The 16,439-nt window shown below is 37.2% G+C and overlaps 1 protein-coding gene across 1 annotated transcript in view; it reads left to right on the plus strand.

Moving 5' to 3' along the window:
* The window catches only part of LOC129744305 (plexin domain-containing protein 2), a 102,023-nt gene that overhangs the window by 62,740 nt on the left and 22,844 nt on the right, over positions 1–16,439 (plus strand). Inside the window, exon 2 of the mRNA XM_055736772.1 lies at positions 5,664–6,340. Within this exon, the coding sequence (XP_055592747.1) occupies positions 5,664–6,340 (677 nt within the window). The remainder of the gene's footprint in view (positions 1–5,663; positions 6,341–16,439) is intronic.

Genomic DNA, 16,439 nt, shown 5'->3' on the forward strand with positions numbered 1-16,439 from the left:
ATAGCGCCTTTACTCGCTCTTGAAAAAAAACATTAGAAGAACAAAAAAAAACAAAATTAGTGTCAACTTTTTTTTTCTTATTTATTATGCATAGGAAGCATAAATATTTTTAAATTAATTTTTCCAAAACTCTTTAACTTATTCATCATTATACTACAATCTCCTCCGCTCCTACTCTCAACAAAGAATAATTGTCTTCAACTTTGTTTTTCAAAATTGTTCCATTCTAATGGAATCTTCGCCTTCCCATCGAACTCCTTTTATTTAAAATAAGGCTCATTAACGTCCTTATCGTTTTTTTCAATTATTTTCTTCTTTACTTTCTTTATTAAGGAGCTTCGCCTTCCCATCGAAGTCCATTTATTATAGATTGGTCCATACGTTATAGATTATAATGATCATGTGTTAAACAGCTTATAATTGTTGGACAACTTTAAACGTGATCTAAAAATTGAATTTCAATCATTAGGATAATTTTTTTTAATCTTTCGAGTTCTAAACAGACTTGAAAGGTTTCATGTTCCATAAATATTTTTCGATTTTCTTTTTTTAATTTCAAGAGCGTAAAGGCGCTTCATTCTTAGTCGATGACCAAACATGATTTTGCACCGAAATCCATAACAGTTCAACTTATAAAATGTAAACCTTAGAATCTTAAAATTATTTTATTTATTTAATCAAATTTATCAAAATGCCTTTGTTCAGATTTTGAGATTTCTGTGTACAAAATGAATCATTTCCAGCCGTTGAAGGATGGTCCAGTGATTGTTGCAGTTAATTTACATTAGGCACGGTTCTTCATCAAGAAACATTTTTCTTAGCATGCTTCCAACGATACTGCCCATTTGAAACGTGATCATAGTTTCTTCTGTTCCTGTGTTCCAGATGAATCTGCGTTCTCTGCTCCATGGTATTTAGGCCCAACCAATTTATTTTTTTTTGTAACATCTTTATTTGAAACGGCTCATACCTTTAGGCTTTAAGGAGCCAAACTCGTTTTGTTTGTTTACAATTGTGTGTTTAAATCTAGTTCATCACTTTTTATTAGAATAGAAAAGAAAATAGATAGGGAAATATGAAGATAAAAAGAATTATAGACGAAGATCAATAGCTTTTAGGAAAAGGTATATTTCGAACATGTAGTCCAAGTCTATCACGGCCAGCACATCTCTCACTGGAACATAGGGTGGTTTTCCTCGGGCCCGAAGGGAGTCTATGAAATTCGTTCTAGCGACAAGATGGACCTCACACGACCAAACAATATGCTCGATGTCATGGTAACCTTGGCCGCAACCACACAAATTGCTGCCAGCAATGTCAAAACGATAGAGTACCGCGTCTAAGGAATGATGATTGGACATGAGACGGGAAAATATACGAATAAAATCCCGACTCAGGTTCAATGTATTAAACCAACCAACCAATTTATGTTTTCTATTATTTTAATATTTTTAAGTTAAATAATCTAAAACATGAACAAAGACAAGAAGAATATTACCACTCTTTTATTATGCTATAAGATCAGACATAAGTTCTTGCTGTGGAAGTATGATAAGTGATTAGTGAAAACGAAACTTTCAAGATTTCAGGGTTTGAAAGATTCTAAAATGACCCAAAATCGACTTAGTCTAAATTATTGAAAAGAACGGAGGGCATTTTTTATATGTAGAAGGTTAAACAAACCACACTGTGTTGCAGCTATGATGATCGGCGACCTCATCATTTCAAAATAATTTCTTACATGATTTCGTCATACAATACAGAAATTCTGTTGACGGATGTGTCCCTCGATCTGGTGCTTAGGTCGCATTGGCGATTACAAACCCAAAAAAAGGTCCATCATATATGAGGCTCCATTACAAAGAAGGAAAAATTTCTCGGCAACTTCTTCACTCAGCTAGCGTTTCGTCGTGCATGTAACGTTAAGCGTCCAGCCTCAGCTATTTTCTGATTGATTATCATGTGGGTATATGTAGGTACATTTTCAAGCAGCCCCGTAATGAAATTGATGCCGGAGGAAAATTAATTATGCCACTTCCCGCAAAAGGCCAACGCTTCTTTAGTTATCAATCGCAGTCAAATACAATGAAATTGATGGCACTGATTATGCAACATTGTGAAGTTTGAAGCGGTTTGAAACGTTAAAAAAAATAGAACGATAATCGACTATATGGTATTTGGTTATTTTTCGTAGAAAAAAAAATGGAAAATGGAGTTATGGCTGTTTCTACCCTCAATTCTCCTACATTCTTCAATTATTTCAGAAAAAAAGCATGTTCGGATTTGAAATTTTTTAACAAAATGGAAAGTATCTTGTGTGATTTTTCTTCGAGGAATCCAACAAAGCCTATTTGAGCCACCGTACGGATTAGAAATTGGAGTTATGGCTGTTTTAACCCTTATTACTTTGATTTATATTTTACTTCTTCTCGACTTCGATCTCTGGAACAAGAGACCCCTCGAGCTGGGTCTGAGGGTCTGCCTGCTACTAGGTAACTGTGAGGACGTCGCGGATTTTCGAATGTTCACCTTACTGATATGGGCTATTGTAATTAATGGAAAACTATTTATTCAGGATATTTATTAATTTTATTAATGAAAATGAAAAAAACCAAAACTATTCAAATTTAATGTGTTTATTGTAAAGTGTATGTGTGTGGGGTGTGTTTGCGCAAACTTTTGGTACGTACCGCTGCTCCTGATGACTACGATGACGCTGCTTTCATTCAAAATGGCGAGCTCGTCAGCTCCTATGCCACTCTGACGTGCACCGACGGAAATCTGTGCACCGGAACGATGGGTGGGAATGACCAGTCCGATAATAACGGTTGGACCAGGTCGCGTGGAGTTCTGCTATGCTAGGCGCTTCTCTCATAAGCGTAATCGACTGACCCAGGCTGGCCCGATTGGTCAAGCCGAGAGAGGCCCTCCTTGGGAATTAGGACCCTTTTTGGTCCGAGGGAATCCTCCTTAATAATTATGGCCCGCAGACCAGAGGATGTCGATGATCCTTTACGGGTTAGACGTAACGGAAGCAAAGTCCGTTAGGCCGTGGGAGTGTGACGGGTGAGTTAATTCAATATTTAAGAACAACCAAAGGTCCTGAATGCTTTCAACAGCCTGCAACTTCCAAAATCACTTCCACCTTTCAAAAAGACTTTGAGAATTTTTCAACTCACAACTCCACTTTAACGTTTTGTCACACTCGCCGCCTAGATTCAAATGCTCGAATCTGGCCAGGGAAAACCGCCAATTTTTAAATTCAAAATGGGGAATTGATGAAGCAGGGTTGAATAGTTCCCACACCCATGTTCCACACTTTTTCCTTACTCCGACATTTTTCCTAAGTCCCACTTATGTTATGTGTACAGTGTGTTGACAATTTTCAGTGTGTTGAAGATTAATTAAAAATACAATTCCCAAACTAAACTAATAACAATTTTGACATTCAAACTAACAAATTTTAGCAATGTGAACGTTCACTCAATTATTTAAACGGCACCAACAAAAAAAAACATAAAGATTTTGTAACGAACGGTTACACCCTCAATTCCTCAACATTTTTCTAATATTTCAGAAAAAAGCATGTTCAGACTTGAAAATTTGGTACGATATGGGACGTATCTTGTGTGATTTATTTTTTCTAGGAATTCAACAAGCCTATTTGAGTCACCGCACGCATTAGAAACAGGAGTTGTAAGACTTATCTTATGCATTTTTTTTTCGAGGAATCCAATGAAGGCTGTTTGAGCCACCGCACGCTTTGGAAAATGAGTTATGGCTGTTTTAACCCTTAATTCCCCTACATTTTTCAATTTTTTTAGACAAAAGTATATTCGGACTTGAAAATTTAGAACAAAATGGGACGCATTTTATGTGATTTTTATCCGAGGAATCCAACGAAGCCTATTTGAGCCACCCCACGAATTGGAAACTGAAGTTATGGCTGTTTTACCCTCAATTTTCTGGATTATAACTGGCCATTACTACTGTTTCCAATGCGCACGGTGACTCAAATAGGCTTTGTTGGATTTCTCGAAAAAAAAATCATACAAGCCCCTTTTGGTTAAAAATTTTTATGTCCGAAAATGCTTTTTTTCTGAAATAATAGAAAAATGTTGGGGACCTGAGGGTAAAACAGGCATAACTCCATTTTCCGAAGCGTGTGGTAGTTCAAACAGCCTTCATTGGATTCCTCAGAAAGAATCACACAAGCTTAGTCTATTTTGTTCAAAATTTTTAAGTCTAAATAAGTTCTTTTCTGGATTGTTTACAAAATATAGGGGAATTGGGGGTTAAAAGGCACTCCGTTTGCTAGCTCGTGCGGCGTCTGAAACTACGTCTAATCGATTTTCCGGGCATTTTCACTAAAAGAAAGTACTTTTTCATAGATTTGTTTTGTGGAGGAGGGAAGATATTGAATTTCTTCGCGGTTTATACACTTTTTTCCCCTTTGTGTAGTGGTTGATGGAAATGAAAAATTGTAATTTTTGTCGTTTTACCATTTTTGGTGATTTCATGTTTTTGCTTAAAACTGCTTTGATTTATTTCATTGGGTTCTTTGAGTACCACTCTAATGGTAAATAAATGGACTAATCAAGCACCTAGAAAATGAATGGATCAAACTACAGAGAAATTAATGCCTTGAAAAAATTAAATTGATATATTTTACAAGTCAATCGTTGAACATGCCATAGACATTTTTAGGCTTTCTGAAAAACCACTCATCACGAAAAAAGTAAAGTTACAGAAAGTCAATTTAAAGCTAAAAATGGTTCTTGTAAATTACACTAGACCAGATAGCAGTTAATCCGCTCACGACCAGGGCGCTCTTTCTATGGTTGTTTTGAACATATCGCAAATTTCCTTAAGGGGGGGGTAGGGTCTAACACTTTCAAAAAATCGATTTTTTTATTTTTTCATTTTCTTATTGTAAAACATTTCAAGAATGTTGTGTCAAATTTTCAAGTCATTTGAAGAAAAACTGTAGAAGTTATAGGCCTTTATCTCCTCCTATCTAATACTGCAAGAAAGCAAGAGCAGAAACTTCAAACGCGTTTTTCTCGAAAGCACATTTTTAAAGCCCGTGGACATCGTCATTTGAAAACGTCTTATCCGATTCTTTTCAAATTTGGAACATATTTTCTACATATAAAATACCAGACCCCAACGTTTTTGTTTTTTGATTTTTTTACTTTGGGGAGATTTTACAGGTGAAAAATGGCGGTTTTTTCGTGAAAAATCGTAGTTTTTACTTCAAACAGCCACAAAAAATTCATAAAAAAAATTTTAAGTTAAATAAAAACGTTGGGGTCCAGAAAAACATCTATTAAAAATATTTTGCTCTGATTTTTTGACTTAAGATGATTCTGTGCTGAGATACAGTGTCCACCGCAAATCCTGTTTTCTAAAAGGCATCCTCGAAAGTGCTCCGTCACCGGCTCATTTTTCAATATTTTTCTACGAAAAAATTACTAAATGTTCTTTTAACAATGCTTTGTATAATGCACAAAATTTGAATACATTTGTTTGAACGATAGCTCTAGAAAAAAAATCGTGAAAATGGTGTTTTTTTTATACCCGTTAGACCCTACCCCCCCCCTTAAGCACCACTCAAAACCTAAATTTTTATCGACATATTTTTTTTCAATTCTCCTCCCCAGATAATGTTTCGAACGTACGACTGAGGCGGCAGTCCGATTCGGAACCGCTGAAGAAAACAGGCACGGAGTCCGATCCCACCGGCAGTGGCAACCCGGTGAAACCTTTGCCTGGAAAATTTCCCCTGGACGAGAGCAAAAACAGTGCAGCGAAGCTTAAGTTACAGCAGGAAAATCTGACCGGCAAGAAAACGCTGGCAGCATTATCGAACGGTACCGTTTATACGGAGCATTTGTTAGGGGTCAATGGGACCGGTCAGCGCAAGGACTATCCGATAGTGTCAATGAAGCCCGGAGCGGAACCGACAACGGTTCCGACGCCCGGTGGCAGTGATGTCAACAGTAGTGCAATCAATGTGTCCATCGAAACGGGCAAGGGTAGTGGGCAAGCGAAGTTGGGTACTAAATTGGGTGTTGTGGAAAGTGGAGGCAATGTCACGACCTCTACCACCACCATAGATCCTCTCAGTGAAGCTATCAACATCGATACAGTGGAACGAAGTGAGGCGGACTTCAACAATACGCTGCAGAACCATAACATCACCAAAACGCAGGAGGATTACCATACCTACTACAATTCGTTCTGGACCACGGACAAAGCAGCAAGTGACGCGTACTGGATCCAGCTGGAAAAAATGAACGTCAGCAGTTTGCTGTCCAATTCCCATCGGAGAGCTACGGTATGTGTTTTGATTTCAGCCTAAATGTCTTTTCATGACTACATAAAGGGTATTTGAATTAAGTTGTCAAATCAAATTGCGTGTATATCGATTATCATTCTTTTTGAAGTTCAATCTGTATAAAAAAACGGAAGAATACTCAGTTGAGATTCCGGTCGACCTAGTCGAAATTGGCGAGACATTCGTGTGACGCCTGCCATTAGATTTTGTACAGTCATCATATCCACTTTCTTCGACGCAGAACGCCAGTTTGCTGCTCAAAGTTTATTGGGTCTTTTTACGGTTTTTTTACGGAGAAGTTCTGGTGTGTTGGGATGGTTCTTATCCCTTGGAACAACCTGAATGTTGTTAGCGGCATATCACTCCATGGCCTTTTTTCATAAAAGCAACTGTAATCTCACCTAGTTTCTCACATCTTAAGCTAGCTTTTTAAAGTTTAGGAACCCCATGAAAAAATTCAAAAACTGCGGCACAATAAAATGTTTAAATTGGAATCTTTTTTGTTTTAACCATTTATGATGCCGTAAAAAGCATTACCCGGTATGATAGATTACTTAAACAAACTCTATACACCCAAAATTCAGCCTCTGTGCCAATGGCGTGTAGTCAATTTCATAGCATCATTGGTACAAGAAGATAACGCGACCGGCACTGATTCGATTTGCGCCCACCGGCATTAACCTCCCAGCGCAACCGAATTGCGTATGTCTGAATGAAACAAAATAAAAACGTTTTCGCGTCCCTCCCCATCGCATCACAAGCCGAAGAAGGATGGAAATAAATACCGGCCAACACCAGGCAGCCAGCGAACCGAGCACTGTGCGTGTGAATGTAGCAAAAGCAACAACAAAAACATCCTTCTAATTCAATCGACCGGCAAACACGGCTAAGCTGTGCGTGTGTTTGTAGCAAAAGCAAAAGCAACAACAAACACATTACACGACTGACAACGTTTTCGTAAAAGTGGTGATATAGAGTACCAAACTCTCGGCCATCAACTCAAATTCATACATACATACACTGCCGGCCAAAAGTTTGGGATCACCCACTAAAAAACATGCAAATTTTGATCGTTCATATCTCAGCCGTCTTAAGACATATTGAAAATCTTCTGATCTCATTTGAAAGCTAACGAGCAATAGCTATCTCGGAGGTATTTTGTCCAAATATAATGTTTTAGTTTTGAACTTAAAACTTAACCTAAAGTTATAACATTTTCAAAAAGTCGCACTCAATATTCAAAGCCGATCATCTCGGGATAGGGTGGACCAAATCTCAAAATTTGAGTGGCATTAGAATTCCTGTTCTTTACTTCTCAAAACACAATCAAAAACATTTGAGAAAAAATTCAAGAATGTATTTTTAATTAATAAAATAGACACTTGAGTTATCGTAAAAAAGTTTGGGATCACCTCTTTGTATGGTGAGTTTGGGATCATTCTTATAAAAACATGCAAATTTATTTTATTTATATCTTTCTCATCTAACATCGTATTGCAGAGCTGAAGGGTTCATTTGGAAGCTTAGGAATTGTTGTTTTTTAAAAAATTCATTCAAAAATTATATTTTAAGGTGAAAACTATAAAAAAATCTGTGAACTTTCAAAAAAACAATTAAATTTAGGTGATGTTTTTATGGTTATCACTTCAAAATATAATTTTTGAATGAATTTATTAAAAAACAACAATTCCTTAGCTTCCAAATGAACCCATCAGATCTGCAATAAGATGTTAGATGAGAAAGATATGAATAAAACAAATTTGCATGTTTTTATAAGAATGATCCCAAACTCATCATACAAAGAGGTGATCCCAAACCAATATTGAGTGCGATTTTTTGAAAATGGTATAACTTTAGGTTAAGTTTTAAGTTCAAAACTAAAATATTATATTTGGGCAAAATACCTCCGAGATAGCTATTGCTCATTATCTTTCAAATGAGATCAGAAGATTTTCAATATGTCCTAAGACGGCTGAGATATGAACGATCAAAATTTGCATGTTTTTTAGTGGGTGATCCCAAACTTTTGGCCGGCAGTGTACATACATACAACAAACACATTCCTTCAATTCACCGGCAAACAACACCGGCCAAGCTGCCCGGCTTCAGCAGCTGTGTATATGTAGCGTGTGTATGTAATAGCAGGCAGTAAGCGAAGCACAGTTCTCATTCAATGGGTTTCCCGTTCCTTCACTCCCGTTCCCTTTCCCGTTTCCATCGCAAGACAAAGGAATGCATTGAAAGGAGGCCAAACGCCGGGAAGCCGCCGTTGTACGTTTTTTTTTGTGATTGATCGGTGACAGAAAGCCTATGACAAATATCCCTCATCCTGCATGAAGCGTGAATAGTACACTGGTTAAAATGCCGGACTGGCAAGACGCTTTGATTGGTAATTTGAGTTCGATTCTCACTTCGGCGCTGTGGTTTTAATTTTTATTTTCTTGTTTCTGGGATGAATTATCCAATAGGAAGGAAATCCCATAAAATGTTTTTCTTGTTTCGCTTGAATGTAGTGGTCATCATTTTGGTTGGGAGCCGAGTCCTTATGCCAGTTACGGTTTTTCAAACATACCGTCTTCGGCACAGTGCACATTTCAGCGCATTATCGGCACAGAGATTTGCTAAATAGGCATAGGATTTTTGCAACCTCTTCTATGGGTGTACCAGGGGTGCAAGGTGGTTAGACCAAGTGGAGCGTGATCTTGCAGATGTGGGATGCCCGACAAATTGGAGATCGGTTGCCATGGACCAAGTAAATTGCAGGAATTTTGTTCATAAGGTTATGTCGTGAGACAAGACACCATGTAAATCTATATTCACTGCCGGCCAAAAGTTTGGGATCACCCACTAAAAACATGCAAATTTTGATCGTTCATATCTCAGCCATATTAGGACATGTTGCAAATCTTATAATCTCATTTGAAAGATAATTACCCAAGCAACCAAAAGTCGCGTTTTTACTTAACTCCGAACTCCGAAGTTCACATTTGGCTGAAAAAATGTATTACGGGAACCTCAGGTGACTCTTGTCGCGTAAAAGTTACTCAGGAACTTCCATCGCTCTTTGAAAGGTTAAACTATCGATAACGGAACTTCTAAGCGCTTTTAATGGAACTTCTTTCAAGAAGGTCGATAACGTTCGCGTTACATTCCAAAACGCACCATTAAGATACTTGAAGGTGCTTTAAAGAACCTATATGGGAATTCGAAGCGACATGTCAAAAATGTTTTTCAGGAAGGTCGATAACGTTCGCGTAACATTCTAAAGCGCACCATTAAGATACTTGAAGGTGTTTTAAAGAACCTATATGGGAATTCTAAGCGACATGTCAAAAATGTCTGTCAATTTCTTGTCATGGTATTTGTTTTGTTTATATCTGTACTGATATTTACAAATGGAATTCAAGATTTTTTCGAATTTTTCTTATAAATGTTAAATAAGATATTCGAATAAATTTTTGATGATGCGAATTTTTGTTATGATTCATATTGTGTACTGAAAGTCCTTTGAACGAAATAAGGTACCTTCTATTGACCAACCCACTCAATCATCTCAAATGACATTTAAAGTTTAAATACTAATTATTTCAGTGGCAATTAGCTATTGCTGGATTGGTCGAGAGGCTGGTGAGTTTCATTGCAACCTAGAGAGCAGCGGTTCAATTCTCTAGGCGTGTAAGCAGCTTTTGTAATCAAAACAATATAATTAAAATCAATGAGATAGACCATGATAGACCGGCAGCCTAGCAATCTGACATGTGGTTGTCAGAGCAATCTGTCAAATGGATTTTTTTTTCGGCGCGTAGAAGTTTCTTGACATTCTCTTAGAAGCTGAATAGCGTTCTCTACAGCCCCCTAAACGAACTTGAAAGTAGCTTTAAGAACTTAAATTTTGGGCTGATTAGCATTCTCTTCAGACACAAACGAGAGCTGATTAAGCTTCTATGGAACCTTTTTAAGGGAATTCTGGTTGCTTGGGTAGCAATGACTATAAGGCATTTCCCGACTTGTCAACCGAACAGCTGATTTCTCATGTTTGCAATTTTCGGCATCTGCACGCTAACTTTTGGCTACCCCTTAACGAATAGTTTTGACCCGTTATTCGATAAGACTGGGAGAACTCCTTTTTAAGGATAAAGTCGATGTACCCCTTAAGGGGTACTCGGCTTCATAACGCTTGTAGCGGATCAAAATTACCCCTTATTCCAAACGACCGGATGAAGATTACCCCTTATTTGAGACGCTTTCGTATGGTGGAAATTTTAAGAGCCGCTTATGAAAAATATGTTTGCTGGGAAATAAATCACTACAAATATCATGTTCCATTTGGTTTATTAAAAAATTACAATAAATAAATTCATCCATCAACCATCCATGTTAATCCACCGCGATTCCGGTTTCACTCATCGGCTAACAAATTTCCAACGCCCTCGTCCGGAACTGTGCAGTTCTGAAATAATTACATGAATAATTAAAATCTCACAAAGGAAGCAAAATAATCATACAATAAAATACTTACAATCTTCTCCATCAAGCAATTTACCGAGCAAATGATAACGCTTTCAATGTAACATCTAAAACTACCCCTTTGAAGCGGACTCGAGCTTTTTGAAATAAAGGGTAATATTGACCCGATAAAATGACCCGTTATTTGACAGATCGTTGCGGTTCTCAATAACGGGTCAATTTTACGCCTTTAAGGGGTAGCCAAAAGTTAGCGTGTGGTGGTAGGGTAAAAATAACAACAACACTACGCATGTTCAATGGCCGGATAGTAACGAAACAAAATTGGCGGTGCAATAGTAATAGTTATGCAAAATTCTTAATTTTTTCAACTAGCTGAAATTAAAAAATTGTAGATATGACATACTTTGAAGTTAATGTTGATGTTATGTAATAGTAATTTGGAAAAAATATATCTTTTGAAGGAATAATTTAACAGTGCTTATCTCCCAAGTTCAAAATGGCGACCAGTAGGTGTTAACATTTCTCAAAACAAAAACAAACTGCTACCCTACCACCATCTGTCTCAGGAAATGCTCTATTTCGAAGGTATTTTGCCCAGAAATAATGTTTTAGTTTTGTACCTTAAACTTAACCTGAAGTTAGAACGAGGAGTAAGCCATGACTTTTGGGCAACGCACGCGTTTTTGTTTTCGTCCATAAATTTTGTTAATTAAATTTAAAGAAATCTAGAAAATTTAGAACTAAACAGTGGAAAATGATAGATTAAGTGACTGGCGGTAGTTCTCGGAGTGGCTGGTGCTTTGTTTCGGAATGCTGAATCCTGGTTGTGGAAGTTCGAAAGGAATTTTATAGTCAGCTGGTCCGGACTAGAGGAAGAGGTTTCTAGTCGAAAACTTTCACGACTTATTTGGTGAGATCCAACCTTTTCCATTATATCAAACCTTGTTATTGTATTATATTCCTAATACACAATGTCATTAGATTAGTGTAGTTATTTTCAAATTATGCTGTAGGAATATAAGTAATCCACATGGGGCGTTTGGTAGGGAGCTCCACGCTTGCTCCAGAATCTTTTGCGGTATTTACCACATGGTTGGCCTGGCCGTAATTATTTCTGCAATGCATATTTTATGTAACAGAGATAACGTTGAAAAGAAAAATGAAGGACGCGAGTCTTTTCATTTTCCAGGATGCTTACACGTTTTGGCTATGTTTGTGAAAGAAGAAGAAGAAGAAGAAGAAGAAGAAGAAGAAGAAGAAGAACTTAACCTGAAATTAGAACATTTTCAAAAAATCGTACTCAATATTCAAAGCCGATCATCTCGGGATAGTGTGAACCAAATTTCAAAATTTGAAGTGCATTAGAATCCTTATTCTTTACTTCTCAAAACACAATAAAAAAAATTGGGCAAAAATTTAAGAATATACTTTTAATTAATAAAATAAACACTTAATTTATCGTCCAAAAGTTTGGGATCACCCCTTAGTATGGTGTATCGGCCAAAAGTTTGGTATCATTCTTTTAAAAACATACAAATTTGTCTCATTCATTTGTGTGATGATAGTCTGTTCAATGAAACTTGGTCGAAACAAGTAGAAATGGATTGACAGTTGATCACCAGTCTCGTTCCAATTGACTTCGATGAATTCTACCAGGTCGGAACGGATCTCCCTTCCGAGTTGGATCGGTTTCGACTAGTTTCAACTTGTTTCATTGAACGACGGGAATAACCGTAACGAAATCGTCAATGCAGTATGTCGAGTCCTTAAAAGCAAAAAACGGAGGAGAATCTGAAAGAAAGTATTGCAAAACGGAGGGAGAGGCAGAAAAGAGGCAAAGGAACTGGAGGCAAAAAATTTTTTTTGTGTTTTTTAAAGCGGCCCACCACACTTCCCCACACCAAGAGGCTCCGTTGAGCCCTCTGGTAATGGACGCTTTCTGATCTCAGCATGCCTGGCAGCAAAAAATAAATAATTATCAACAACAACTTAACGCGAGCAAAATTTACTCATACTGAGAACTTAGAAAAAAAAAATTACATTATGCGGAGAAATGGTACGATACAATAAACAAAATTTAGACATGAATCTCAGTAGAAAAAGATTTCCTTTTAAGAGACCCATTTTATTTAACGAAAATACCAAATCTATTAAACTAATGCCTTACAAAAGAAAAATTACAAAAAATTTACTACTAATTCAAAATTACCAGATAAAAAATAGAATTATTTTAATAATTCTCTTAAAAATACGCAAAGTGATTTGGTTATTGACTAAAGTAATCCTTTGAGGTGACGAATGAGTAGGGATTTGAAAGAGCTACGGTTGTTAGTGTTTTTAAAGATTTTTGGAAGACTGTTGTAAGATAATGGCCCAATGTACGAGATTCTGCGTTGACCGAAAGATGTTGAACAGCGACTTTGAAGCAAATTAATTGACTGAAGAATAATTCGAGAGCGAGTACCTGAGCTAAACAATAAATTACGGTTATTATCTGTGGAGTTTAAATTATTGAACACGCACATTAATGTTTGCAATCTGCACAATTTAGATAAAGGCAAAACATTATGAGATGTAGATACTTGAATAAAGTAATGAAGGTAGGAAAGGTAGTTTAAAGATAGTTTTCATACAACGATTCTGTAACGTCTGAAACCAGGCATGGAGAAACAAAGATGCCCTCCCCCAAACCGCGATAAGGTAGTTAAACTGGGAATGAATTAATGCAAAGTATAAATTTCATAAGAACATGACGCGGTACAAAATTCCTAACTCTCTAAAGAATGCCACTCAAGGACGATGTTTTTTTTTATTATATTGTTGATATGAAGACTCCAGGAAATGTGTCGTCCAGTGTTAATCCCAAATATTTAAAGATGTCAACTTTTTCAATTGTAGAATTTGCGAAAAAAATGTGATTACTGCTGGTGATAACTCTTTTGGACGAGCGAAAGATCATGTACTTAGTTTTCGATAAGTTTATAGTTAGAAGGTTACACCCAAAATTCAGCCTCTGTGCCAAAGGCGTGTAGTCAATTTCATAGCATCATTGGTACAAGAAGATAACGCGACCGGCTCTGATTCAATTTGCGCCCACCGGCATTAACCTCCCAGCGTAACCGAATTGCGTATGTCTGAATGAAACAAAATAAAAACGTTTTCGTGTCCCTCCCCATCGCATCACAAGCCGAAGAAGGATGGAAATAAATACCGGCCAACACCAGGCAGCCAGCGAACCGAGCACTGTGCGTGTGAATGTAGCAAAAGCAACAACAAAAACATCCTTCTAATTCAATCCGCCGGCAAACACGGCTAAGCTTTGCGTGTGTATGTAGCAAAAGCAACAACAAAAACATTCATTCAATTCACCGGCAAACAACACTGGCCAAGCTGCCCGGCTTTAGCAGCTGTGTATATGTAGCGTGTGTATGTGATAGCAGGCAGTAAGCAAAGCACAGTTCTCATTCAATGGGTTTCCCGTTTCCTTCACTCCCGTTCCCTTTCCCGTTTCCATCGCAAGACAAAGGAATACCTTGAAAGGAGGCCAAACGCCGGGAAGCCGCCGTTGTACGTTTTTTTGTGATTGATCGGTAACAGAAAGCCTATGACAAATATACCTCGTCCTGCATGAAGCTCGAATAGTACACTGGTTAGAATGTCGGACTGGCAAGACGATACAATTGGTGATTTGAGTTCGATTCTTACTACAGCGTTGTGGTTTTAATTTTTATTTTCTTGTTTCTGGGATGAATTATCCAATAGGAAGGAAATCCCATAAAATGTTTTTCTTGTTTCGCTTGAATGTAGTGGTCATCATTTTGGTTGGGAGCCGAGTCCTTATGCCAGTTACGGTTTTTCAAACATACCGTCTTCGGCACAGTGCACATTTCAGCGCATTATCGGCACAGAGATTTGCTAAATAGGCATTGGATTTTTGCAACCTCTTCTATGGGTGTACTATTGAAATATTTGTGAAGAATTTCTAAGTCTTTTTCCATCTGTTTAACTATAATATTCGGGCAAATCTATATATATAAAAAGCAATTATCTGTATGTTTGTTTGTTTGTTTGTTTGTTTGTTTGTTTGTTTGTCCTCTATAGACTCAGCCGTCTTAAGAGCTAGAGATCTGAAATTTGGCATGGATGCTCATTAGGGCCAGGAATGATGAAAAATGTTATAGATTTTTGGATGACCCCTTCCGAAGGGGGTCGTCCATACAAGACAAATATTGTTTTCGCGTTATTGACGTTATTTTCCGTCGGATTGTGATGAAAATTTGCACATGAGTGTTTTGAGAGACGAAAAATCGGTTACAGTTATCAAATTTAGGGTTAGGAGTCGGCCAAAGGGGTCTTCCATATTCACTGATAAATGTTTTTGCGATATTGGCGTTATTATACACCGGATTGTGATGAAAATTTGCACATGAGTGTTTTGAGAGACGAAAAATCGGCTACAGTTATCAAATTTAGGGTTAGGAGTCGGCCAAAGGGGTCTTCCATATTCACTGATAAATGTTTTTGCGATATTGGCGTTATTATACACCGGATTGCGATGAAAATTTGCACATGAGTGTTTTGAGAGACGAACAATCGATAATCGTTATCAAATTTAGGGTCAGGGGTCGGCAAAAGGGGTCGTCCATATCCACTGATTAATGTTTTTGCGATATTGGCGTTATTATAGATCGTATTGTGATGAAAATTAGCACATGAGTGTTTTGAGGGACGAGCAATCGATTTCAAGTTTCGAATTGCGGATCAGAAGTCGGCTGAAGGAGTCGTCCATACCCAACTTTAATGTTTTTGCGATTTAGACGTTATTCTACATTGGATTGAGATAAAAATTTGCGCATAGGAGTTTTGAGGGACGCTCTTTTGCTTTCATGTTTCAAATCTTGCCTCAGGGGTCGGCAAAAGGGGTTTTCCCCAAAATTGTCGAAAGAATGTTTCGAATTCATTTTCAAAACTCATTTTGACGTACCAATGATTCAAAGCGAAACGAAGTTCGTACGGGATCAGCTAGTTTCATTATAAAACAAAGCAGTGTCATCCGCAAACAGTCTGGGAATGCCGTGTGAAGATAAATTGCTTAAATCGTTAATGTATAATAAGAATAACAATGGTCCAATATTACTGCCTTGCAGTACACCCACATTAATGGGTTCCAAAGAGCTTTCTATTTGGTCGATAGAAATGAATTGTTTCCGACCTGTAAGGAAGCTTCTAATGATGGTATTAGCAACACCTCTTATACCATACCGATCAAGTTTTTAAGGATCTACATCAAGTTTTCAAGGATCTAAAGTATCGAAGGCTTTTTTCAAGTCTAGAAACAATCCTCCAACTATTTTTTTGTGTCTATATTTTCTATGAGACAGAATCAATCAGTTCAAACATAGCTATCAGTGTACTGCAGCCGGCTTTGAAGCCGTATTGCAGGTTGTATAAAATATTATTTTCATTAATTAATTGGTTTATTCTGCTTATTAAAAGTTTTTCAAACATTTAACTAAACACGCTAAGCGTTGAAATTGGACGGTAATTGTTGATACATGTTGCATAATCTGATTTAAAGACTGGAAGAACTTTTGCGATTTTTAAAATTTCTGGATAATTTCCCGTTTTAAAA

The sequence above is a fragment of the Uranotaenia lowii genome, chromosome 2 (genome assembly GCF_029784155.1).
Source record: "Uranotaenia lowii strain MFRU-FL chromosome 2, ASM2978415v1, whole genome shotgun sequence".
Classification (NCBI taxonomy): domain Eukaryota; kingdom Metazoa; phylum Arthropoda; class Insecta; order Diptera; family Culicidae; genus Uranotaenia; species Uranotaenia lowii.